This window comes from Podarcis pityusensis (genome assembly GCF_964106645.2).
Source record: "Podarcis pityusensis genome assembly, chromosome: 2".
NCBI classification, from domain to species: domain Eukaryota; kingdom Metazoa; phylum Chordata; class Lepidosauria; order Squamata; family Lacertidae; genus Podarcis; species Podarcis pityusensis.
Genome location: NC_138029.1, coordinates 117762731 through 117790018, shown reverse-complemented (window position 1 = coordinate 117790018; position 27288 = coordinate 117762731). Strand labels below are relative to the sequence as shown.

The 27288-nt window shown below is 42.6% G+C and overlaps 1 protein-coding gene across 1 annotated transcript; it reads right to left on the bottom strand.

The window, feature by feature from the left end:
• Nucleotides 1-26414, bottom strand: LOC308465308 (uncharacterized protein). Its single transcript, XM_080985159.1, has 15 exons — nucleotides 25819-26414; nucleotides 24803-24898; nucleotides 23273-23503; nucleotides 22592-22614; nucleotides 21571-21689; nucleotides 21081-21113; nucleotides 19429-19461; nucleotides 17764-18255; nucleotides 13153-13574; nucleotides 12567-12662; nucleotides 11297-11527; nucleotides 9975-9997; nucleotides 8819-8994; nucleotides 7088-7120; nucleotides 1-3951 (listed from the first exon to the last, which is right to left on the bottom strand). The coding sequence occupies exons 1-15, from the start codon at nucleotides 26248-26250 to the stop codon at nucleotides 3407-3409; spliced, it is 2985 nt and encodes a 994-aa protein (XP_080841285.1). The 5' UTR covers nucleotides 26251-26414; the 3' UTR covers nucleotides 1-3406.
• Nucleotides 26415-27288: the final 874 nt, after the last annotated feature.

The following is a 27288-nucleotide window of genomic DNA, read 5'->3' as shown; positions in this document are numbered from 1 at the left end:
AGAGGCCGAACAATTTAATGTCTGAGCAAACCTGGTCACCACATTTTCACCCTGAAGCCCACATCATTACTGAACAGAGGATTCATTCTTTTTTAATTTAAACATTCTTCTTAGTTTAACATAGAAAAATATCACCGATTAAAATCTACTTGTGGTTCTAAAAATTTGATGCAGTCTGCATTCAATTCCTGGTCAAGGAATATGTTTTTCTCTTTATTTACTTATTACTTGCAAATGCTTAATATAGATAGATAACAGCAATCAAGACTCCCAACTCACCACCCTTGACGCCCACAGTCTTCCCTTTTCCCTTCTTGGAGAGCGCAGCTGAACACACCCCTTGGCAAAAAGGAAGCGAGAGGAGGAAGTTGCCTTCTCAGAGGCTCCAACTCAGGACCTTCAGATTATGAAACTGACTGGCTGCTTCATATGCTAAGAAGGGGGCAGAGTAGCATCTCCTCCCTATTGAGGATGTGAGTATGGCAGCTCATGGAAGTTCTGTTCACAAGAGGCAGAGCCAGATTTGTTAACAAATCAGGAAAACTGCTAGCGTGGCAGTTGAAGAAAAGTGAACAAAGAAACTCCATAAACAAAATTAATATAAATGGAAAGATCACAGATAAGATGAAGGAAATAAGAGCAGCATTTGTAAAATATTTCTCAGAATTGTATAGGAAAGGGAAGGAAAAAGCTTTTAAAATAGAGGAATATATTAAAGGTAGTAATCTGCCAAAAATAAAAGAGGAACAAATGGTGATCTTAAACACACAAATAACTGCTCAAGAAGTGTTAGAGGCAATAAAGTGGACAAAAAAATGGCAAGTCCCCGGGTCCAGATGGATGAATGGCAAAGTATTATAAAAAATTAAGTGAACAGTTAGTAAACCCATTGAAAGATGTCATGAATGAGATATTAAATACAGGTGAAATCCCAGAAACATGGAAAGAGGCTTACATTACAGTAATTCCAAAACAAGATTCAGATTTGCTGCAAATTAAAAATTAAACAATGTTAAACAATGTTAAAAATTGTTAAACAATGATTATAAATTATTTGCAAACATCTTAGCTAATAGAATGAAAAAAATATTAAATGAGTATATATATCAAGATCAGGCAGGATTTCTTCCAGGTAGACAAATGAAAGAGAATATAAGAAATATATTAAATGTGATAGAATATCTGGAGGTCAAAAATGAAAAGAAAGCAGCAATGATGTTTAAAGACGCTGAAAAAGCCTTTGACAATGTTTCTTGGAATTTCATGACAAAAGTACTTGAATAAATTAGTGTGGATTCAAATTTTTAAAGGGAATACAAGCAATATATTCAGAACAAAAAGCTAAATTAATTGTAAATCAGGTGATAACGGACAACTGTAAGATACAAAAAGGAACTAGATCAGGATGCCCATTATTGCCGCTGTTGTTCATTCTGGTCCTGGAAGTATTTGCTAGAAACATAAGAGCAGACAAAGAGATCACTGGGATAAAAACTGGGAAAAGTGAGTTTAAACTAAAAGCGTATGCTGATGATTTAGTAATTACAGTGGAAGATCAAAAAAATTCTCTCCCTAGAGTTACAGAAAAAATTCAAAAATTTGGGGAAGTGGCAGGATCTAAATTAAATAGAAACAAAACTAAGTTATGAGTAAAAAATTTGAAGAAAGAAAAAAAAGCTGGAGTAAAGTATTGAGATAGAAGTCCATAAAAAAGTAAAATATTGATATGGCTAACTGCAAAAAATATAAATATATATAAATTATGAAAAAGTGTGGCTTGAGATAAAAGAAATTTAGAAATATGGATTAGAATGAACCTCTCCCTACTAGGAAAAACAGCAGCGGTAAAAATGAATGTTTTGCCAAAAATGCTCTTTCTTTCACACTGTGAACTGAATGATTGTGAGTAAACTACTTTTATATAGATTTTAATAAGACTGTTGTGTCTATTATTTTTAAGAGGGACAAGGGATCTTACCAGGAATCTTATACTGAGAGGCTCAACAAGCATACCTCTGTGCGATTAAAGGGGAATGCTACTCTGATAAGATATAGAACTTGCTAACGCAAGTTAGGAAGGATATCATCAAACAATATATCCTCTCCTGCATCCCTGAACATTCCCACATTTTTTACCAGTTTTCTCAATCTATTTCCTGTCAGGGAATCCTTTCGCTGGACTAGGGAGTTCAGCCAGGCTTTTCTCAACCATGGTTTAGTGGTCAGGATTCTGTGCCACAATTGGTGCTGAGGTCAGATTCCTAGCTGGGTTTTCTTTCTTTTTTGCTCCCTCTCCCCCTTCCAGGAGCTGAAGGTCTTTCATGTAGGGATATCGCGGAGTGGGGAGTGGGGTCCGGAGGGAGCACACTTTCCCACCGGCAGGCAGCCACGTCTGCCTGCACGCGTGACCTTGGGGTGCAGGGCAAACCCCCCCCCCCAGACAAGCCACAGCTGTCTGGTACATCGTTCCACCTATGTCTGACCTTTTGCGGTCTCAGAAGTCAGTGGTGTCCTGTCTGTAAGTTTTTCCCTGAGACCTTTTGTCTCCTACGTCATACACTGTGCAAGGGGAAAATGACGCTGTGGAAACAGGTGCCAAAATAGCTTTGTACCACCCCACGATTTCGGGACGGAAGATGTGTAAAGGTCATAGCCCAAAAATGTATTTGCCTAGCTTGCATGTTTGTCTCAATAAAAAGAGGCTCCACAGGAATGGTGGTAGCTCGCTTCAGCCCACCTGTGCGCAGCTCACATTATGATCAACACCTGTCTTGGGCCTTCACCTCATTTCAGGTGTATGCTCTTCTCCTCACACACAGGTGGAGAGGCGCATTTTCATCTGAGGGATGGAAACAAGTCCAGAGGCCAGGGCACAGTTTCTCTACTCTGGTGGTTACTGCGATCACCTCACACGCAAAAGGTCTGAAGCAGCCAGCAAATGCGATGCCCTTTGGAAGTTGCTGGACTACAACCCCATCATCTCTGACCAGATGCTGGACAAGGCAGATGGGAATTGGAGTCCAGCCTCATCCAAAGGACACCACATTGGCTGTAATCCTAAACACATCTAAACAGCCAAAAGCCCCACTGAAGTCAGTGCATTCCTATTCAGGAACATAATATTTACTGGGACTGTTAAAGTGATATTGTCTCTTTAATAAATAACCTGCAGAGGGAATTCCGGGAAAGGGAAGGAAAAAGCAAATAAAACAAAATAAAACAAAATTTAAAAAACTAGCCCCATTTTTTGTCTGTTTTCTTGCTTCTGCTGATTGTGACTAGAGTGAGTCATCTCAAAAGGCCTTTGCAAAGCTGTCAAAAGAGCTCTTGAGGTGTTTGGTTTTATATCTGTCATTTTCATTTGGAGAGAAACTCCAAATGTTCCTGTGAGGCAGATTTAGCCTCCTTAGGAGATCCTGAGGTGGATTTTATCTCCCCTCAGATAAAAGAAAGGGAGGAAGGTCTCTCCAGAGAACGAGGCTCCTGAGAACGTGTAGAGTTCAGCTCCTGAGTCAGCACCAGAAAAAGACATCTCCCCTGCTTCACAGTCCAGAGTCACCCGGATCCTCCTGGGCTCCTCACTTAGGGACAAAGGAGAGGAATCAGGGGAGGTGCAGGCCCTGTACTTACCTCTCAATTTCCCCACAGCCCAGATCCCTTCCTCATAACTTAACTCACAGAAGGTATTAATTATTCTCATGAGAAAGTCATCCTTTCTCCTCAGAGACTTCCTGGCAACCCCTACAGCCCATTCTCCCCCACTTCCCACAGTGACTTCCCAGAAGTGTCTGCCTGCTGTGAATCCCTCACGTCCCAATACAGAAGGCCAGTCACTGAATCTCTCGGGATTGTCAGGCAGGGCTTGCTTTTTGTCTCCCCATCTCACGCTTTTCCGATCCTCGGACAGGATGAGCCTGGGATGGGCTGTGTCTGGATCCAGAGTGACATTTTCTGTTGGAAAAAGAAGGGAGGCAGAATCAGCTGAGAGTCAGAGATGGACATCCTGATCCAAGAAACACTCAGGAACCAGATTCCCTCTCAAAGAAATGGGATTTCTTTGTATTGCATACAGAACTGGGATACTTCTCTCTTTCTTCCATACTTTCCCCACAATAAATACTTTCCTTGTTGGTTTTAAATCTTTTTTTTTATTGCTCATAATGATATCTTTACATCATAACTTTACATCATAAAAATATCTATCCAAAAAATGTTTGTGATTATTGTTGTTGTTTTAGATCATCAAACATTACATGTACACAAAAAAGAAAAGAGATGTAATTCAAATCATAATATTCTTCATAAATAAATGACTTCCCATTTCTTCCATTTTATTACAATAAACTTGTTGCCTGTATTTATCTATTTTCTTTTTCTTTGAAGTACTATTATTTCTATCTATCTTCATTTTAATATTGGTTATCTCCCGACATCACTCAAAGGCCATTACCGTTTTCAGATTGCAGCCCTTGTTGGTTTTTAATCAGTTGTTTTCTTCTTTCTGTATTCAATGTACCAGTATTTACAATGAAACAAAACCACCTAGTGAACCTTTACTCAGCTCTTCTGTGTTTGTGAATGGGAGGGGGGAGTAGGAGAGAAGGGGACTTGCCCTCCTTAGGCATCTCTGTATGATATGGCCATTTGGGGCTCTCAGTGGGTGGGTGATGAGGGCCCCCCAGTTCAGATAAGCAGAGAACAGGCATTCACTCTTAGATGCCCTCATTATGCTTAGAGTTGGGGAGAGTGTCAGTGCAGAGACCCATCAACCTATTCTACCCAGAAGTGGATCTGCTACAGTGGTGCCCCGCAAGACGAATGCCTCGCAAGATGAAAAACTCGCTAGACGAAAGGGTTTTGCGTTTTTTGAGCTGCTTCGCAAGACGAATTTCCCTATGGGCTTGCTTCGCAAGACGAAAACGTCTTGCAAGTTTGTTTCCTTTTTCTTAAAACCCTTACAGTAATACAGGGTGCATTGCTTGAAGAGGCGCAGTTGCGACTTGACTTCGAGGAGCAACTCATAGCACGCTGTGTGGTAGCCTTTTTTGAGGTTTTTGAAGACTGAAGATTTTTGAAGCTTTTCCAAAACTTCTTTTGCAGCCATTTGGTAAGTTAAACTTTTAAAACTTTTTTTGGGGTTTTTGGATTTTGGGTTGGGGTGTTTGGAATTCAAGGACTTGGTGTTGGGGAGGGGTTTGCAAGAATCTGGAAGCTTGTGTGGTTTTTTCCTGCATTTTTATGATTTTTTGTGACCATTGGGCCACTCTGCTGTTTTTTTAAAAAAAAATTCTGGGTTTGAATTTCTGTGTGGTGGGTGGCTGGGGGAACAGTTGAGGACGGGTTTGCAAGAATCTGGAAGCTTGTGTGGTTTTTTTCTGAATTTTTATGATTTTCTGTGACCATTGGGCCACTCTGCTGTTTTTTTTAAAAAAAATCTGGATTTGAATTTCTGTGTGGTGGGTGGCTGGGGGAACAGTTGAGGAGGGGGTTCTTCAGCAAGAAGCAAAGAGTGGAAGAGGAACCTTCTTCGAGTTGTCCCCCAGAGTCTTAGAAAATGTACTGTACACTTTGTTGATTTTTAAATGTTTTTCTGTCATGTTTAGAAACTTAATTTATTGTTCCTTCAATTTTTGAAATGCTCTTTACAGTATGTGTGACTTTAAAGAGCACTTAATAAACTCTTGTTGTACCAAATTTGGCTTTGTTTGGACTTTTTTTGACCATAGGAACGCATTAATTGAATTTCAATGCATTCCTATGGGATTTCGTGCTTCACAAGACGAAAAATTTGCTAGATGAAAAAACTCGCGGAACGAATTAATTTCGTCTTGCGAGGCACCACTGTATAAACTAAGGAAGCTTAAGCTTCAGGGCCCCAAACCCCATAAAGTCCCCAGAAGTGACTTGATTCATGCATGTATATAACGTTTCTCTAATTTTCATCCCCCCCCCAAACTTGAAAACTATAAGACATAGGAAATATTTATTCACACGAGTGACACTGACCTGAGATAATCCAGTACAGCAATTTTAAGCAAAATCTGAGCTGTAGTAGCTAATAATAATTTGAAAAATTGTGGTGATCTGTCATGGAACGACCCCACTGAAGAATATAACAGTGGTTACTCAGACCTTTGTGGTTGTCAGGTTGAATTTTACTTTTTGAAATATGGCAATCCTAGATCAAGCAGGATTGCAGAAGCTGCCCACACTCTGGGATGATCACTGGATCCTTGGAATACTCTAGGCAGATGGAGCAAGTGGCTTCAGCACAAAGAGTGGCTTCCTCACTCCAGAGAAGGAGTTAAGTTTCACTTTCTCAGTTTTCAGTAACTGGGTGTTTCCCTTTCTGTAACTGATTCAGGAAGAAACTCAGTGCTGACGTGCTTTTTTAAAACTGCAGTTGCTCAACAAATCAGCTTGAAAATATGTTCTCTCTTTCTGTCAAGGTCATGCTGTTTATAATCAATAATAAGGCCAGAAGGAGCCCGGGTTTCGCTTCCTATCTCCTTCCTTCTGGTGTGGTGTTCTGTATATAATGTTATGGTTTAGACTTATAAGTTTAAGTTAAGTCTGCTGCAACTGGATTTCTTATGGACAGTGCCAATCCTGACAAACCCCCTACTGAAAGCCTGCCTCCCCCCCAAAAAAATTCCTGGCTACGCCCATGCGCTTAGAGACTCAAAGAGTGAAAAACACATGGAAGAGAATGAATTTGAAGATGAACTAGAAATCATTCAAGACAAAATTAATTCACTGTCAGTGATTGGGGCCTACACCCACCTCGGCTAGATAGGACTCCGGAGCTAAGCAGCCAACCAAGATGTCCAGGCCAGGAGGCAGAGCCATAGCTGGGGGGGTGGGGTGTAGCCAGTACTTTTGCCCCGGGTGAAGCTCCCAGAGGGCACCAGTGAGGGTCACAACCTGTTGCCCATTTACTGTATGTGTACATAAATGTGCGTGGCAGGGTAACCAACTTGGTCTTTGACCTGGGTGACAGAAAACCTAGTTTCACCCCTGCCAGGAGGGCAGAGCATCATCCAGTCCCCATCCCTCAGATGAATTTGGGCCTCAGTCAGAAATTTACCTTTCTGAAGCTGTTGTCTGAATAAAAGAGAGTCTGAGGAAGCAAAATGATATGGAGTTTAAGCGTTATACTCTTGTACCTCCAATAATAATAATAACAGCAATAATAATAATAGTAATTATATTTGTACCCCGCCCATCTGACTGGGTTGCCCCACCCATTCTGGGTGGCTTCCAACATATATAAAAACATAAAACATTACAATAAATATTTGCACAAAAATTACACTTCATAATGTAGCTATAAAGGTAAAGGTAAAGGGACCCCTGACCATTAGGTCCAGTCGTGACCGACTCTGGGGTTGCGGCGCTCATCTCGCTTTACCGGCCGAGGGAGCCGATGTACAGCTTCCGGGTCATGTGGCCAGCATGACCAAGCCGCTTCTGGCGAACCAGAGCAGTGCACGGAAACACCGTTTACCTTCCCACTTTGATGTGCTTTTGAACCGCTAGGTTGGCAGGAGCAGGGACCAAACAACGGGAGCTCACTCTGTTGCAGGGATTCGAACCACCGACCTTCTGATCGGTAAGTCCTAGGCTCTGTGGTTTAACCCACAGCATCACCCGCGTCCCTATAGTAGCTATAGTTTCCTTAAATCAAGTAAAATATTAGGTAGTAGAACAAATATTTTAAAACAAGGAAATAATAGAAAGAACCAATGAAAATAACTAGAATTTTAAAACTCAGCAGTGATAAACTAGACTTAAAAGCAGCAGAATAAAAATATTCAGCAAAAAAAGCGATGGTCTATGAATGTAGATTCAGGTAGGTAGCCATGTTGGTCTGACGCAGTCGAAATAAATAAAATAAATAAAAAATTGTCCAGTAGCACCTTAGAGACCAACTAAGTTTGTTCTGAGTATAAGCTTTCATGCGCGTGTATCTGAAGAAGTGTGCATGCACACGAAACTTATACCCAGAACAAACTTAGTTGGTCTCTAAAGTGCTACTGGACAATTCTTTAATTTTTTGGTCTATGAATGCTGTCACTAAATTTGGGGTCTATAGTGGAGGACTGGAGGGGAGGCAGCGTAACAGCAATCCTGTAAAAGGATGCAGAGGGGAGATAGAGGCAGCCTTGATAACTCCCCAAAGTAAAGTGGTGAGGGATTTTGTTTAAGCCAGAATCATTAAATCTTATGAGAAACTCAGCTTGTAGAGGAAGGAATGGCAGAGCTCTCGTGCAAAAGGAATTCCTCCCCTCAAACCTTTTAAAAATCTTCCATGCTATTAAGAAACATAATTGTGCCCTTTGGGGCTCATGTGCACTTGATTTCATAATTAATTTGTGAACTCTCAGGAGATTGTGTTTGTGGCAGCCCTAGATAGGGCAGCTGTGGGTGGGTGTCTGAGGACACAGATCAGGGCTTTGCTTCACTGCTGGGAGACACGGCTAAGGAGGAGGAGGCAAAGAGGGGAACAGGGTGGTACAAAATGCCCTTTCACACTGCCCTTCAGAGTTTGAGAACCTCCAAAAGGGCCAGCCCAGATGTACATTGAGGGGGGAAATCTTGACTTTTCTCTGCACTCTGGTTCAGGGTCTTTCTCTTTGTGGCAGCCACCATTTCTTTCCTCTAACCCCCCATGCACCAGAGTGACAATGTATATAGGGCATTCTGAGGAAAATAAGATGATGGCTGGACCACCAAGAAGGAAGGTATTATGGGAACATCCCTGTCTGCAGCAAAAACAAAATACAAGACAATGCAATACATTAAGAGACTGGCATACCCAGTTTTGGACCAATAAAATGCCCAGAATAAAATCCTCGCAGCCATTTCTCATTACTTTTGAATTGCTTCATCACATCCTCGAGCATACTATTTATATCACAGAGTTTGGAGAGCCTCTCATTCAGCTGTGGAGGGAAAGCACATGGAGCCTCCAATCTCTCTCTTTTCTCATACCTGGTGAGAAGAAAAATAATGTTAGCCCATTCAAAACCACAATTCCTAGCACAGTAAAAGAAAGGAAATGAGAAAGAGAGTTGAAAAAAGCCTATAGGGTCAGGCAGGCACAGAGGGGCTCAATTCTTCCTCACTACAGGCTCCACAGTCAGATATCTGAGGGCCAAAGCAGCAACCCCAGGCCTCTGAGTTTGCCCGCTGATGCAAAATCACAACAATCCCACCTCTGAGGAAAAAAAACAATCAGCTTATTCCAGATTCACTAACCTCCCCTCCAAAAATACCTAAGAGAGAGAGAGTTAACAGAGGTGGGCACCTTTCTGTTGCTCACCATACTTTGAGGAAAAACTAGTTGGACATTGAAACATGTTCGTAGGTACTGAGCTATTCACAAGCATCTTTGAGCCACTTTCTTTTATATGCTTGACACTATGTATTGCAGAGTCAGTGAATGCAACGTGCAAGAGGCAGAGAAGAGTCTCCAGCCCTATGTGACGGGGAAGGAGGAGGCCGTGCTCTGGCCTTGATCCTTGGAAGAAGAATTAGATTGCTACAATAGCAAAGGAGAGGGCCCTATTTTTACGTGTGAGATGCTGTAGGGCATGGATAGGCAAACTAAGGCCCAGGGGCCGGATCCAGCCCAATCGCCTTCTAAATCTGGCCCACAGACAGTCCTGGAATCAGCATGTTTTTACATGGGTAGAATATGTCCTTTTATTTAAAATGCATCTCTGGGTTATTTGTGGGGCACAGGAATTCATTCTTTGTTTCTCTTGCAAAATATAGTCTGGCCCCCCACAAGGTCTGAGGGACTGAGGACTGGCCCCCTGCTGAAAAAGTTTGCTGATCCCTGCTGTAGAGTGTGGAGTCCTACCGCCTCTCCCCCAGGAGCCCCTTCTGTACCAGGTTTTATGTGTTGGGGTCCTGGACCTTTCCTGACCTCAGAGAGATGCTAATGGAAATGAGCAGGATCCACTTACTTCTGCAAGGTGCTTCTCACATCCTAGAGGGGAAAAGATAACAGCAATCACTGCCTATAAAAGGCCACACTTTGAAGGCACTTCAGACCCTGGAATGGATGCAGCCTGGTCCTCTAATCTCAGTCTGCCTGGCACACATCAAAGATTTGAGCAAGAATGGCTAAATCAGCCAATATTGGTTTCAGTCAGTTTTTAATTTTACAATCTGAAGTTCAGTTCTCCACAATTCCACATCAACATTTTAGTGCGAATTTCTCCCCAAACACACCTTTGTAGCCAATTTTGTATGCAAGTTCAGATTACTTGGCTTGAGAATTTCACTAGAAAATCTAGAGAATTGCAAATGCTGGTGGATGGCTATGATTCAGTTTGCATATTGCATAAACGGCAAACAAAACAGGTCTGAGGCAGTTTTAACTTATCAACCTGCGTTTAATTTTGTGTGCAAAAAAATCCCTCCCAACACACTTCTCATTGTGCAATTTAGACATCAGGAGGCCTACAGTTTAGTCCTTCTAGAACATTTCCCCCCAAAGCCATTTGTAGAACATCGCCAAATTTCAGCCAGCCAGCTGAAACCACCTGCAGTATATGATGCAATGAATTTTTGTGTCCAGCTGAGTTTCTTACCCCAGCAAATGTCAGTGAATTGGGGCATTACAACCCCTCATTGTTTCTTTCACAGAAAAATGTTCAGGAAAAGGTCAAGGAATTGTGAGGTGGTTGGTAGAGACCATATAATGATGGGCGATATTTCTCAAACCAATGACAGGTTTCTCAGTGGGCTTACATAAACACCCCAACCACCACAGACCATTTACATTTGTGCCGAGTTGTAAAGCTATTGCATTTTTTGATGACACTTTCATAACATTTATCATGACTGAAGTTGGCCTCAATGTCTGTCTGGAGGGCAGAAATTGAAAATCTGAATGCAGAAAGGTGGGAGTGTCAATTTGGATTAAAAAATGTGATTGTGCTCAATGTTAAGGCTCACTTCTCCTTTGCTTAATTTTAATTTTGCTTAGCTCTAAGGCAGCCAGAGCAGCCTCTGGGAAGCCCACAACAGGACATGAAGGCAGCACTGCAAAAATAGAATGCATTAGGAGAAAATCTTTGGCTAAGCACAGAACACCACATTCTATTAACACTGAGTAAGCATCTCCAGTCTGCATTAAGGGGAATAGTAAACCACACCAGTTTTCTTGGCAGCTCCTGTGAAAAAGCTGAGTTTCTTTACTGCTTGTATAGAGGCACAAAAAGATTTGGAGAAAGCCCTTCTCCTGGAGTGGAGCCTTGTGCTGTTCCTCCTGCCATCTTACCTGCAGGAGTTCACTTGCTGGCTTCTGTCGTTTCTCTTCCATCTCCTGAATGATCCTCTCAAGAGAGGAGAGTTCCCTGGAGAGTCTGGCCAGCTGCTCATCCCTTCTTCTTGCAACCTCCAGCTCCACCTCTTCTATCTCCTGCAGCAGATGTTTTTCTTTCTCTTCCAGAAACTGGCGCAGTTGTCTAAACTTCTCCTCTGTCCCCTGCTTCTCAGTTTTTGTTAATTTCTGCAAGAAGCAGGTAGAAGTAAGAAACATGGAGCCCTGACTCAGGAACACACTTGCTCTGCCCTCTCCACGGCTATTCCTGCTTGCTGCCTTCCAGTTTGCCTAAAGCAATGAGCTTTTTTTTTTCTAGCCATGGAGGTTCCTTGCACATATTTGGACCTGGCATAATCACAGTTCTAAAATATTCAGGGAGCCTCCACGGACATTAAATGCTGCTCACTTTAGACTGAACACTTCCATAAATAGGAAGGCAACAGAAACAGAGGAAGAGGGCATAGCTAGCCTGTTCATCCCCAGAGCACCCCTGTTTACATTAAGGCTTCAGGATGGCCTGACTTTGCTAAAGATTAACAACAGAGTGCACATTTCAAAAGACCTTTCATTAACCACTTGTATGGTCCTTCAGGATATCCCAAGTACTTTATATTCAATAGGGCTGGGCTGCCTCGGGGGAACAAATTCAATCCAGTTTACATTCAAAGGTGAACTTAGCTGATAGTCACTCTCCAAAAAAATACGCAGACGGAAAAACAGCATTCATTTCAAATTAACACTCCTCTGAATGTTACTCTGGTCAGATAATGTGCACAAAAATGCACATTTGAGGGTAAAGTAGGCATTAAAATTGTTTATGAATGCAAATAACACAGAAAGGACTTTCTAAAATTCAAAATCGCATGCTGATGTGGAAAAACGGGGAGAAGCTGGTATGGGACAGATTTGCCAGTGCTTTTTAAGTCCTGACTTGATTACAGTGGTACCTCGGGTTACATATGCTTCAGGTTACAGACGCTTCAGGTTACAGACTCTACTAACCCAGAAATAGCACCTCGGGTTAAGAATTTTGCTTCAGGATGAGAACAGAAATCGTGCTCTAGCGGCGCAGCAGCAGCGGGAGGCCCCATTAGCTAAAGTGGTGCTTCAGGTTAAGAACAGTTTCAGGTTAAGAACGGACCTCCGGAATGAATTAAGTACTTAACCCGAGGTACCAGTGTATTCAAATGCTTGTTCCCATCCTAGTAACAACAGGGACACCTACAAGGAGGTCTTGACTTTGCTTTTCCAGGTCTTCTCGATAGGCCAGCATTTTCTCTCTCTCTCTCCTCACAGTCTCCAGGCGGCTGCAAATCAGTCTCTAAAGAGGAAACAAAATCCCAGGTTTGATTAAGACCAAGAAAAAGAGCGGGAGGAAGGGAGGGAAGGAGGGGGAGGGAGAGGGAGAGGGAGAGGGAGAGGGAGAGGGAGAGAGAGAGAGAGAGAGAGAGAGAGAGAGAGGAGTCCACTTTAGAAGGCATCTGAAAGCAACCCTGTATTGGGGTGGGGATCATGTTAAATGTTTTATTATGTTTTTATGTGTATTGAAAGCTGGGTGGGGCATAAATATCATTATTATTATGATGGAATAGGACGACCCTATTTTCATCATAGAAATGTTGGAGGGTATGCAAGCTCCCTTTGGAACCTACCCCTACACTGCTCAGGTTTCTCCTTTGCTGCCTTTTACATAATAAACAATTGATGTTTGGGCAATTGATTTAATGCAGTTTGGACTTAAGTGCTACGGAAAACGGCCCAGGAAGAATCCACCACTCTTCCCCTCATTAAGATCCACAGTGATTTCCTACCTTGTACTCTTCAGAGGCCTCCTCCAGAGGAATCACCTTGTGGTTTTCATGTTCCTTGGATCTGTCACAAACCACACAGATGGGGGCTTCATGGACTTTGCAGAAGAGTTTCAGGGTCTCCTGGTGCTTCTCACAGACCTTCCCTTCCTGAAGGGGAAGGCTGAGCTTCTTGGCTATTTCTACCACGTTGGCCAGTTGCCAGTTGGAGATGAGGCTCCTTGGCTGGACAGTTATTCTGCACTGTGGGCAGAAAGCCTCTGCCTCCAGTTTCCCCCAGCACTGGACCAAGCAAGATCGGCAGAAGTTGTGCCCACACTCTGGGATGGTCACTGGATCATTGAAATATTCCAGGCAGATGGAGCAAGTAGCTTCATCGCACAGACTCTGGACGGGACCACCAGAAACAGCCATACCTGCCAAAGTCCCAGTTAAGTTTTACTTTCTCAGTTTTCAGTCACTGGCTGTTCCCCTTGCTGTAAATGATTCATGAACTCAAGGCTGATGGGGCCTTCTTTTTAAAAAGACAGACAGGCCTCTGCAATTGCTTAACATTTTGTTGAGAAGCCTTGGTTGTCCTTTCATTGCTTTGGATTGCTTTTTAATTGTGTGTTTGTTGTTGTGCAGTGGTACCTCGGGTTACATACGCTTCAGGTTACAGACTCCGCTAACCCAGAAATAGTGCTTCAGGTTAAGAACTTTGCTTCAGGATGAGAACAGAAATCGTTCTCCAGCAGTGCAGCAGCAGCGGGAGGCCCCATTAGCCAAAGTGGTGCTTCAGGTTAAGAACAGTTTCAGGTTAAGTACGGACCTCCAGAACGAATTAAGTCCTTAACCCGAGGTACCACTGTACATTGCACTGAGAAGGCTTCCTGAACACAGCTAAATCCTTGGCATTGTGGCGGTGCAGTCTTTGCTTCAAAAAAAATCCAAGGGTAGAGCTTTGTAGCAGTTGGAGCTGCCCTGGGCTCCCTGCTTGGTCATCTTTGTCAGCTGCTCAATTCCAGCGAATGGTCTGGTGGTGCTGGGCCTTCAGGTGAGGGCTGCATTTTATCCAGCACTTGGCATCAACTAGTTTGAATAAATTTTAATGAATTTGTTCAAATCCTGGTCTCGTCCACACTTCCGCTTGTCTAATTGGTTTTCTGCTTGACCTGCAGTTTCTATCCACACATCCAAATAGTTTCTGGAAAACCTGCTCCTTATTTTTAAATAGGAGCAAATGTCAATCTGGAGAAAACCCACATGGCCATTTGCTCCGATTGAGAGCTAAAGAGCAGATTTCCCAGGAGAAACCAGCAGGATAACAGGCAGTGTGGGTAAGGCCATGATCTCTTTTTTTTTTTTTTTTTTTTTTTAAAGCAATTTATTAAATTTTACAATAAAAATAGACATAATAAACAATGTAACATCGATCTTAACATATTTTCACATTTTCTTTGGACTTCCTCGCATCTCCCGCTCCCATTTTCATCGTTAAAACATTTTGTCAGCAATTTATCATCTTATTTAAAATCTTATATCCCTTCTATATTTCATACTCATATAGTTCTCAAAAGGAGCTAAATTTTCACAGTCTTACTTAATTTCTTAAAAAACTTCTAAATTTAGTGGTGCTCAGTTGTTTTAGTCTAGCATCTTATTTAGCATTCACTCAAATTACAATGTTTTTGTAAATAGTTCTTAAATTTCTTCCAATCCTCCTCAATCCTCTCTTCTCCCAGGTCACGGATTCTGCCGGTCATTTCAGCCAGTTCCATGTAGTCTATCAGTTGTATCTGCCATTCTTCCAGTGTGGGTAGATCTTGAGTTTTCCAGTGTTTTGCGAGAAGTATCCTTGCTGCTGTTGTTGCATACATAAAAAATGTCTGGTCCTTCTTTGCCACCCCTTGGCCGACAATACCCAAAAGGAAAGCCTCTGGTTTCTTAGTGAAGGTATATTTAAATACCTTTTTCAGTTCATTATAAATCATTTCCCAGAACGCCTTCACTTTAGGGCAAGTCCACCAGAGGTGGAAGAACGTTCCCTCACACTCTTTACATTTCCAACACTTATTATCAGACAGGTGGTAAATTTTAGCAAGTTTGACTGGGGTCATATACCATCTATAAATCATTTTCATTACATTTTCTTTCAGGGCGTTACATGCAGTAAATTTCAATCCATTAATCCACAACCTCTCCCAGTCCTCAAACATGATATTATGCCCAATGTCCTGTGCCCACCTTATCATAGCCGATTTAACCGTTTCGTCTTGTGTATTCCATTTCAACAGCAAGTTATACATCCTTGAAAGTACCTTAATCTTTGGTTCTAACAATTCTGTTTCTAGTTTCGATTTCTCCACCTGGAACCCTAATTTCTTATCATTTTTGAAAACTTCTTTGATCTGAGCGTAGTGTAACCAATCTCGCACTTTGTCTTTCATTTTCTCTAGACTCTGCAATTTCCATTTGTCTCCATCCTTTTCTAGTATTTCCCAATATTTTGGCCATTTAGCCTCCATATTGGGTCTTTTTCGGGCCTTGGCTTCCAAAGGTGAAAGCCACCTTGGTGTTTTATTTTCCAGCAAGTCTTTATATTTTGACCAGACATTAAACAATGATTTTCTGACAATATGGTTCTTAAAGGCCTTGTTTGCTTTAACCTTGTCATACCATAAATATGCATGCCATCCAAAGGTATTGTTAAACCCTTCCAAATCCAACACATCAGTGTCTTCAAGAAGTAGCCAGTCTTTTAGCCAGCAAAACGCTGCGGCTTCGTAATACAACTTTAAGTCTGGCAGGGCAAAGCCCCCTCTTTGTTTTGCATCGGTTAATATCTTAAACTTAATTCTGGGCTTTTTGCCCTGCCAGACAAATTTGGAAATATCTCTCTGCCACTTCTGAAAGCACTCCGTTTTGTCCAAAACCTGAAGTGTTTGAAATAAAAACAACATCCTTGGCAATACATTCATCTTGATAGCAGCAATTCGGCCTAACAAAGAAAGTTTCAATTTTGACCAACTATCTAAGTCTCTCTTAATTTCTGTCCAACATTTTTCATAATTATCCTTAAATAGACTTAGATTTTTTACTGTTATGTTTACCCCTAGGTATTTTACTTTTTTTGATCTCTGAACTGCACCTGAAAGTAGCCCCCATAACTGAGGGTGAATTAATTTTGTCTTGAATGATTTCTAGTTTGCCATCAAGTTCATTCTCTTCCACGTGTTTTTCACTCATTGGGACTTTTAAGTGTAAAGATCATAATTGTTTGCGGAAATAAAGTGCTTTATAAAATGCTTTGATCCGTGAAACTGTCACTGTTACGAGTGCCAAATAACAGAACTTCTGCACTTGGAAGCAATGAACACCTGAACTTTGGAACTCCCTTCCTGTTGATATCAGGTAGTACCCTCTTTTTTTTGTTTTTGTTTAGGCAATTCTAACCTGACACGCAGAAATTGAAATTAGGCTATCACTGGATTTAATTATCATTTGAATGTTTTTGAATTCCTGTTTTCATAAATAATTTCTTTAGTATTTTAATGTTTATATTTGGGGTGTGGGTGTGTGTAAACGGATTAGTTTTGCTATAATCAATCAAGCAGTACATAAATCTTGTAAAATCAAATGAATCATATAGACAATTCCCTTTCCCCCGTGTGTGTTTCGCTTTACTGTATGTTTTATTGGGGCTGGATTCCACGAAGTAGGATACTGGTAGGGTTGCCATATTCCAAAGCGCAAAATCCGGGACACATTTGGGGCACCTCCCCCATCCCGCATCTCCATTGTTCACCCCCTTCCTGTTCGCCCCCTCCTTCCCTCCCCTCCCCTCCCTTTGCTGTCCTTGGCCTCCTGCTCACGAGATGCTGCGTCTCTGGACAATGGGAGGCCAGAAGCCTGTGCAAGGCCTGGTGGCCAGTGGAAATGCCACCAGACCTAGTGCGGCCAATAATAATAATAATAAAAGTAAAATAAACCCAAACCCAGACACTTCATGTAAACTGCAAAAATCTGCCCAGAGGGGCATGCTGGCCCCGCAACAGAGGACATGTCCTGGAAAACCCAGACATATGGCAACCCTAGGTACTGGAAGAGAGGCAGTGCCATGAGTCTCACTAGCATAACAGGACTTCAGCACCTCTTCTCCCCACTGAGAGAACCAACCCCCCCAGGGATGGTGAGGCGCATCTGTTTTGCAGGCTTTCCTTTGGCAGGCCAAATCCTCAGCTGCTGGGAAGGTGGAAGAATGAAAGTAGGATTGAAGGTGATGGAAGCTGAACCCTTTTGAGGAATATGTTATTTAATGGGAAAGTTAAAGTGTTACTGTCTCTTTAAAAAATAAGCTGCAGGGGGAATTCTGGGAAAGGGAAGAAAAACAATACAAAGTCTTATTTTTGTTTTATTATTTATGCTGATTGTGACTGGAATGAATCCTCCCAAAGGACCCCTCAAAAGCTGCCCAAAGGGCTCTTGAGAGGGGTGTGTGTGTGTGTGTGTGTGTGTGTGTGCGCGCGCGCGCGCGAACCACCCTGAGACCCCAAGTATAGGGCGATATATAAATTCAATTACACATGTGTGTTGTGTGTGTCATTCTGGTGAGGCAGATTTAGTCTCCTCAGCAGATCTCAAGGTGGGTAGAAACTGTATCCACCCGAAAGAAAGGGAGAAGGGTCTCTCCATAGAACCAGGCTCCTGAGAAAGTGTAGAGTTTGGTTCCCGAGTCAGCATTATAAAAAGACACACATCCGCCTTCATAGTCCAGAGTCACCCGGATCCTCTTGAGCTTCCCATTCAGGGACAGAAGAAGGGGATTAGGGGAAATACAGACCTTGTACAGACTGGCTGTCAATTGTACAGCCCAGATCCCTCCCTCAGGACTTAGGGGAAATCCATTCTTGCTCACAGACTTCACAGCAACCCCTACAACCCATCCTTCTCCATTTTCCACATTGACTTCCCAGAAATGTCGGCCTGCTGTGAATCCCTCACGTCCTAACACAGGAAGATAGTGGCCATATGTGTCACGACGTTTTTCTCCCAGTCTCACACTTTTCCGATCCTCAGACAGGATGTAGCTGGTTTCGGCTGTGTCTGGATCCAGAGTGACATTTGCTGTTGGGGGGAAGAGAAGAGAGGCAGAGTCAGCCGAGAGTTGGAGATGAATATCCTGATCCAACAAGTGCCCAGACTAGATCCTCTCTCAAATAATTGGGAGTTCTTTGCATTGCATTCTGGATTGGGACCCTCCTCCGCTTCTTCCAGACTTGCCCCAAGTGAACCAGGTTTCTGTTGTTTTTATATTCAATGTATTTATATTGTGCTCCTCCAGTTATTCCAGGTGAAATAATTTTTTTTAAGGCATATATATTTTTATATATAAAATAAATGTTCATAAATGTACCAACCAAGCACGTACATAGATATATAAACCACATGTCTGAAATCCCACAGAAAAAGTCCTGAAACCATTTTGTCCCTCCCAAATTGACCTCACAAATCCTGTCTGAAGGGTATGTCTGTGTATGAATAGGGTGAGCCTGTGACCTGGCTCAGGAACTAAGTATTTATCATTACAAAAGACTGGCCAGGCTCCCCAGGTAATCCAATCAAGTGACCATCAACAGGTAACCTGCCAGACAGGAGATAAACAACGCACTCAGATTTCTGTTGTAGACCACCTTTTCTGTGATGTAGGTATGATGTATCTGGGGTGGTGGTCTTGGGCTACACCCCTTCTGTGATGTAAGTACAGTGGTACTTCGGGTTACATATGCTTCAGGTTACAGACTCCGCTAACTGTTAAGAACAGTTTCAGGTTAAGTACGGACCTCCAGAACAAATTAAGTACTTAACCTGAGGTAGCACTGTAACATGTTTCTGGGGGTGGTCTTGGACTGTAGGGCGGGCAATTTAAAATATCTATATAAGGGCAGGCACACCTTAGTTCTGGGTCCTCCTCCTTCTCCTGCGTGTTGCAACAGTTCAATAAAGATCAGGCTTACTAGCTGCTTTGCTTCTCAACAGTCTCTCTCAGACAAGCTCTAGGCAGGAACAGAATTCCTCCATCATTACTCTCACACTTGTGGGCAGTTCCTTTGTAAGTGGAGGCACTCTCCAAACACCCAGTTCTGCACTCTCAAGCTCACCACCCTCTGTTTTACATATGGGGAACCCAAACAGCAAGACTAAAGCTATTGATGGTTCCCAACTCTGCAGAACAGACTCCTTAATTCCAATGAAACACCAGACCCCTCCCGTGAACGTGGGCCTCCATTGGAAATTTACCTTTCTGAAACTGTTGTCCGAATGACCAATTATCTGAAGAAGAAAAAGATATAAAGTTTAAGGGCTATATCTCACAAAATTGTAGTTACAAATAATCACTTCATAAAAAAGCATATGTTGTTTCCTCATTTCACATCAAAGAACAAGTAACTGGAAACAAGAAAGTTGTAGTCAGATGAAATTAAAGTAACAGGTAAAAATCAGACATTGTAAACCATACTAGACAACAACAGAATAAAGTCATTCCAAATCCATCAATGAAATGGGGATCCATAGCAGAGGATGGGAGGGCCGGCACTGTGGTTAACAGTATTTTTAAAGGATCCAGAGGAGAGCTGGAGGCAGGTTCAAAGCTGCCCCAAGTAAACAGGTGGGGGAAAGCTATTGAAACCAGAATTGTTAAAAATACTGACAGAGCAAATTTGCAGAGGAAGAATTGGCAGAGATTTGAAATCTAATTCCAAGGGTCTCGTGCAACAGGAAGTCCTGCCTCATTAAACTTCTAAAATTCTTTCAGAATGTTAACAAAATTTTTGGTAGAGGCTTTCTGGAAAAGTGTCCTTAGCTTCCCATGTGGGGCTGATCTAATAAGAATTGCAGGATTGTGTGATGATTGAAGCACTATGCACGGCAGCTGTGGGTGGATGTCTGAGGAGACGGCTCAGGCCTTTGTTCCACTGCTGGACCAGCCTGGGCAAGACACTGTTGGCTATTGGCCCACTCGGGAAAGGCCGACTCCTCTTCCCAAGCATTGGGGCCTGCTGCCAGTGATCTGCCCCTGGCTGGTCTTCGGTCAGTCCAGGGAGATCAATAATAAGCGACACCTCCCTCTCGAGAGATGCACACTCCCTTTCCCCTTGCATCTCAGCAGAAGAAAGACGACAGTCTGAAAGTAGTCTGACTCATTCTACTTTATTCCCGGACTGTACACTGTAGACGAGCTAGTACAAAACATGTCTGCTCTCTCACAAACCTCCGTACAACTCACTCACTCCTCCTTTGCAGCAGCAACAGGAAGGTCTCAAGTTACACTTGGTACACAGCCCTGAGAATAGCGTTGAATATCCTGTCTCACGCTCAGTCACATAAGAATCACATGATGTAAACAATGAGCTGCTGGTTCGCAGCTGGTGAGCACTCATATCCCAACATCCTCCCCCATATGAGGAGAATCAACAGACACTGGGTGCTTGCTGATGCCCTTTTTAATGACCTTCAGGACATTGAAACCCAAGGAAAGACTGGGAACCTCCAAAAGGACCTCCAGATTGTGTAGATGGGAAACAAAACGTAAGGAAGGTTCCATGTAAATGAAAACTGGATGTTAGGGCTGACCCAGTGGGATTTCGTAAGGGGAAAAGTCAATGAAATAGTTTATAGGTAGGAACCAAACTCCTAAGTCATTGGTCCCAGAATGGCATGCAGGTTCTTCACAGGGATGCCAGCACCCCCACAAAAATCTACCCCACACCTGCATCTTCAAACCCACCCTCTGGTCATTCATTGTACATATAAAGAAACTAAATGCCACTATAGACCCAGAGCTAAGCTATTGAATGTGCTTCCAAAGTCTGCAGAACTGACTGTTTAACCACAAAGAAGTACCTGTCCCCCACCCCTCCTGTGAATTGGGGTTCCTCATTGGAAATTACCTTGCTGAAGCTGTTCTCTGAATGAAAGGGAGTCTAGGGAAGAAAAAAAGATAAGAAGTGTAAGTACCACATTCTTTCATTTCAGATATGTGTTCTTGCCAAATAACACTTTATACTGCAGCATCTATCTATCCCGTGATCTTTTCTCTGCCATGGTTTCTTCCTAAAACGGGTGCAGCCAACCAGCTAAAAAGAGACAGATTGTCCTGATCTCTCTCCCCTCACCCTCCCTCCATGGCCTCTGCCCGAAAATGGCACCAAAGCACAAACGAGTAAAGAAGTGGGCAAACTTCAGCTGTTCAGACATCTAAATCAGGTGTGTGTGTAGCGAGATTTGACTATAATTCTTTGTGTTTGTCTAACTGAGTGTTCATGTAACAAGCAGACAGATAACGGGACCTGTGTGTACAATACAATATGAGCCTGGTGTGCTCACTTTTTGACTTACATAATGCCCAGAATAAAATCATTGTAGTCATTATTTTATTACCTTGGAATTTCTTCATGGCAGAATCCAGAAGTTGGTCTATATCACAGAATCTGGAGGTCTTTCTCTTCAGCTTTGGAGGGAAAGTTGGCGGATTCTCCAATTTCTGTCTTTTGTCATACCTGGTGAAAGGAAACAAAATATTAGTCTGGTCAATTCCACAATTCCTGGTAAAGGAAAGAAAGCTGAGAGGAGGAAGAGAATGGTAGAGAGCCTAGAGGGACAGGCAGACACAGAGGGGAGAGATACTTCCTCGCTATGGGGTCCAAAACAGCCAAACCCCAAGCCTCCAGAAGGTGACCTGGCCAGACAGAGAGGTAGCCTAACTCAAGAAGGAAGAAGCCTTGCCACTGCTGAGGTGTTTGTTCAGGAAGATGGTAGCCACCTATTCTGGCCCCTGCTGCCTGAGGCAACCAACACCCTCTTTGTTCCATAGCTTAGTACAAAATCCGTATTTGCCTTGTGTGTGTGTGTGTGTGTGCGCGCGCACACACACACTCTTTTGTTGACCACCAGCATTACGCTTTCCAATATATAACTACCTCTGTTGTAAAGGTATATATGAAAGTATTGAAAAGGTAATTTCAAAGCCTGGAAATATGAAAACCTTTCGGCCTGCCATCAAAACGTTATTGTTATTATTAAGGGAAGTGCTCAGTGGCTCCATGTAGATGTTAAAAAGCAATGGGGACAAGATACAACCCTGGAATGCTCCCATGGCCCTGAAATATGTCCCCCATAGAAATTCTCTTTCAGATGTTTGAAACTATTGCAGAGTCAGTGAGTAGGATGTGCAGGAGGCGTGGAAGAGCCTCCAGACCTGTTTGATAGTGGGGAGTTAGGTGCTGCTCTAAACCTGATTCTTGGAGGGAGAATTGGGGCACAACAAGGTCAAAAAAGAGGGCCCTGGTTTTACTTGTGAAATGCTGTAGGTCTACAGTCTCTCCCACAGGAGGCAAATCTTACGTACTCTCCTCTTTAATCCCTCCCGGCATGCTAACAGAAATGAGCAGGATCCACTTACCTCTGCAAGGTGCTCCTCACATCCTAGAGGGAAAAAGAGAAGGGAAATCACTACACACCACAGGCCACGCTATGAAGACCCCTCAGACCTTGGAATGGCGGAACACTCCTGCCCTTTGATGTCAGTCTCATAGCACACACACCAAAGTTTTGGGTAGGGATGGCTGAATCGTCCAATTTTCAGCAGTTGGGTAAATTGTACACTTTGCTTGGCTGGAGAACTGCCTTAGAAAGTCCAGAGAACTGCAAACGCTGACGGGTGTTTGTGATTCAGTTTGCATATCGATTTATAAAGTGCAAATGAGGAATGATCCATCCCACGTCTATTGGATGCACAAGAGACCTGGCTTGAGGCGCCACCAATTGAGCCCCTTTATGTGCCTACTTCATGGGTAGGCAAACTAAGGCCCGGGGGCCGGATCCAGCCCAATCGCCTTCTCAATATGGCCCGTGGACAGCCAGCGTGTTTTTACATGAGTAGAATGTATGCTTTTATTTAAAATGCATCTCTGGATTATTTGCGGGGCACAGAAATTTGTTCATATTTTTTTTTTCAAAATATAGTCTGGCCCCCCATAATGTCTGAGGGACAGTGGACTGGACCCCTGCGGAAAAAGGTTGCTGGTCTGCAGCCATCCTTTTCCTGACGTGGAGCTTTGTGCTCTTCCTGCCAGTGTCTTACCTGCAGGAATTCACTCTCTGGCTGCTGGCGCTTCTCCTGCATCTCCTGGATGAGCCTTTTCACATAGGAGAGTTCCCTGGAGAGCCTGGCCAGGTGCTCTTCCCTTTTCCTTGCAATCTCCTTCTCCACCTTTTCTATCTCATTCAGCAGACATTTTTCTTGTTCTTCGATAAACTGGTGCAGTTGTCTGAACTTCTCTGCTGTCTTCTGCCTCTCAGCTTCTGTTAATTTCTGCAAGGTGCGGGAAGAGAGAAGAAAAGCGGAGCCCTGAGTCCAGAATATGGGATCTCACGAAAACAAGACGTGAGATTTCCACTTCTGACTTTTCATGGACACAAAATCAACTTCCTGCTGGTGAAGAAGCTCCCTTCAGGCATTAAAGGAAACATGGTGCCTTAGACTGGCACCTTAAACAAGTAGGAACAGGAGGAGGGCAGAGGTGGCATTTTCCTCCCCAGCATTCCCCATTTACTTTAAAGCTCCAAGATGGCTTGAGTTTCCTAAAAAATAGTAATATATCCATTTTTGTACCGGGTCAGAGGGTTAGGTCAGCTGCCAGCTCAAAAGTAGCAGGACAGGTGGTAGAGAGGTAACTTCAGGAGGCAGAAAATGCCAATACAGGTCTGGAAAGTGCCCAGCTTCTCCTGTACCAGTGAATTTGCCAAATATATCTTCCTGAAAAAAATATGCAGTGAAATACAGCAATCTTCTGAAATTCACACGTCTCCAAATTTAGCCAGGTTACCCCAGCCAGGTAACACTTACAAGAATAAGGGTGAAGTATGAATACAGATGAATTTATCATTCCAAAATAAATTTATTGATATGCATTGATTAAGCTCATAAAGTTAAGAATAAACATCGTATGATTGTTCATAGGGTTAAAGTAACTAATATATATAACACAGTGTTAAGTTATAAGAAAAGAACAAAGGATGTCGAGCTGTGGTGGAGGGAAGTCACAATAGTAGAAACAAGGAAAGTAGATATGTATACACATGCTTAGTAATGAAATAGATATAACATAGAACGTACTGTTAAAAATGGAAACTTATAATTGATTGTAATATTTCATACTTTATATTCTGTATATTCTAAAATAAAAAATAGCATTAAGTTCTAAACAAAAGTTATAAGAATTCTAATGTCTCAAATATAGAATATTCATAAATGCATACATATCTAAATATATAAACCATGTGTCTGAAATAGTACAGGAGAGCAGTCCGGAAGCCATTTTGACTCTCCCAATGACCTCAAATATTCCTCTGCCCTAAGGGAGGCAAATGGAGAAAGCCTTCCCATTGTCCTTTCGCTTATAAGGTTGGGCAATGTCAAAAGTCTTTAAAGGTTCCTGCACACTTTTGTTCAGGGTCTCTCCGTCCATGGAAGGAGGGGAGGGAACTCTCTTGCAAAAAATAAATAAAATAAATGCCTTGCTTTCCATTGGATCCTGCCTCCATCCATTCTCTGACCGATCAAAAGCCAAACCCCAATTTTTACATCACTAGTAACAACAGTGACACTTACAAGGAGGTCCTCACATTCCTTTTTCACGTCTTCTTGATAGGCCAGAATTCTTTCTCTCTCTCTCCTCAGAATCTCCAGGCGTCTACACATCAGTCCCTAAAAACGAACAAACCCAAAAGCTCAGGTTTGAATCAGAGAAGCAGAAGTGTTGATTGTTTATTTATTTTATTTATCACACTGATATACCATTATCTTCCAAGAATCTCAAGGTGGTATCCATGGTTCTCTTCCTCCCCATTTCATCCACACAACAACCCTGTTGTGGCTAAGAGATGGTGACTGGCCCAAGGTCACCCAGCAAGATCCATGGCTGAGTGGGGATTTGAACCCTGTCCTCCCAGGCCAGGCGTAGGCAAACTCGGCCCTCCAGATGTTTGGGGACTACAATTCACATCATCCCTGACCACTGGCCCTGTTAGCTAGGGATCATGGGAGTTGTAGTCCCAAAAACATCTGGAGGGCCGAATTTGCCTATGCCTGTCCCAGGCTCTAGTGTAACACTCTAACCATTACACCACACAGTTAAGCTGACCTCTTGATGGCCTTGCTATTAGCTCTTTATCACATAGAGTGCTCTGGAACATTCTAGAATTTTTTTGAATTTAATTCATTTTATTGAGAATAAGCAGTGGTTAATGATTTTTTAAATTTATTTTTGATATATTATTACAGAAATGGTGTAGAAACTTGCATAAAATCAGTATTTATTCAGGGGGATGGGCAGCCCCGTGTTTTTATAAGCAAAAATAATAATCAACGTTACAAAAGATAGGAGCAGTGTGCAAGTTGTATTTTCCAACTAAGCTGAGAGAAGGTGATGTAGAAAAATAAAAGCAGCAAAACACATATTGAAAGCCAAATTTTGCAATTTGGTGGCGGGGGGGGGGGGGGAGGAAGAGTTTTGTATATCTGAATTTGACACAAAATTGAAGTCCCTCCATCCCGTGTAACCTAAGAGTTACAGAAAAGCTCCCAAGAAGAATCCAAAAACCCCAAAATCGAGAATGATTTCTTACCTTGTACTCCTTGGAAGCCTCTTTCAGAGGAATCGTCTCGTGACACACGTGCTCTTTGGATCTGTCGCACACAAGACAAATGGGGGCTCCGTCCTCCTTGCAGAAGAGCTTCAGGGGCTCCTGGTGCTTCTCACAAACCTTTTCTTTTCCTCCTTCCTCCTTCCCCTCTTGAAGACTGAGCTTCTTGGCTATTTCCACCACGTTTTGCAACGGCCAGTTTGGGATGAGGCGCCTTTCCTGAACCGTTTCTCTGCAGTGAGGGCAGAAAGCCTCTGCCTCCGATTCCCCCCAGGACTGGATCAAGCAGGACCGGCAGAAGTTGTGCCCACATTCTGGGATCATCACCGGATCCTTGAAATAGTCCAGGCAGATCGAGCAAGTGGCTTCATCGCAAAGACTCTGCACGGGACCCCCAGCAGCAGCAGCAGCCATGGCTCCCTCGCGCCAAAAACATAGCAAACTTCCACTTTCTCGGTTTTCAGCCAATGGGCGTTTCCCTTCCTGCAGGATCTCGGTGCTGATGGGACTTTTTTTAAAAGAAGAAGCAGACCCGCCTCTGCAGCTGCTTAATGTTTTCTCAAATAGCCTTGATTGCTTCATCATTGCCGTGATTGCTTCTCTCTCCCTCCCCCCCTTCATTAGAACTATATAGACACATAGATTTATACATATCGTTGCGCATTGTCCTGAAATAATAAATGCTTTTATAAATAACTAAACTAAACTAAATCCTTGTCATTGTGGAGAAACAGCCTCTGCTTCAAGGCAATCCACTTCCCCGAGGGCAGAGCTGTGTAGCAGTCAGTCCAGCCAGTCAGGAATCTCTATCTTTTTTAATTTTTATTTATGCTTTTCAAATTTCTACATTAATTTTACAATCATTTTAATTAACATTTCCCAATTTGACTTCCTTCCCCCTCTTTCTGCGGTTCCATAATATCTTCTGCATATCCAAATTCACTTAATTTACTCCTTTTAAAAATATCTACTTTAAATATATACTCTTATAAAACTGCAGGCCATTGCAATCAACCTGCCAGTGTTTTTAACTGTTTACAATTTTATTTGTACATACTCCACAAACCATTTCCATTCTTTTATAAAAAGCTTGTTGCCTTGATTTTTTATTCTCCTGGTAAGTTTTGCCATTTCTGCATATTCCATAAGTTTTTGTATCCATTCTTCTTTCGCTGGGACTACTTCCATTTTTGGGCAAGTAACATTCTTGCTGATGTAGTAGCATACATTAATAAGTTTGTGTACTGTTTAGGTAGTTTGTACTGATGTTAGGTAACCCAACATCATGTGATGTTTTCAAGCTAGCAGCTCGCAGCTGCATTGCTTCTATATCGTAACAGTTTTTACCCTGTAATTCCCAAGAGAAAAGCTTCTGGTTCCCCCCCGCAGGTATTTTAAACATCTTTTTCAATTCATTATATATCATTTCCCAGTAAGCTTTATCCTTACTAC

Excerpts from the sequence above, each read along its gene's own strand:
- LOC308465308 (XM_080985159.1), bottom strand. The coding sequence starts at position 26,250 with ATGGCTGCTGCTGCTGCTGGGGGTCCCGTGCAGAGTCTTTGCGATGAA. Across the intron at positions 22,615-23,272 it reads CAGAGAGTGAATTCCTGCAG|GATGTGAGGAGCACCTTGCA; the intron begins GTAAGACACTGG and ends TTTTCCCTCTAG. Across the intron at positions 9,998-11,296 it reads CAGCAAGTGAACTCCTGCAG|GATGTGAGAAGCACCTTGCA; the intron begins GTAAGATGGCAG and ends TTTCCCCTCTAG.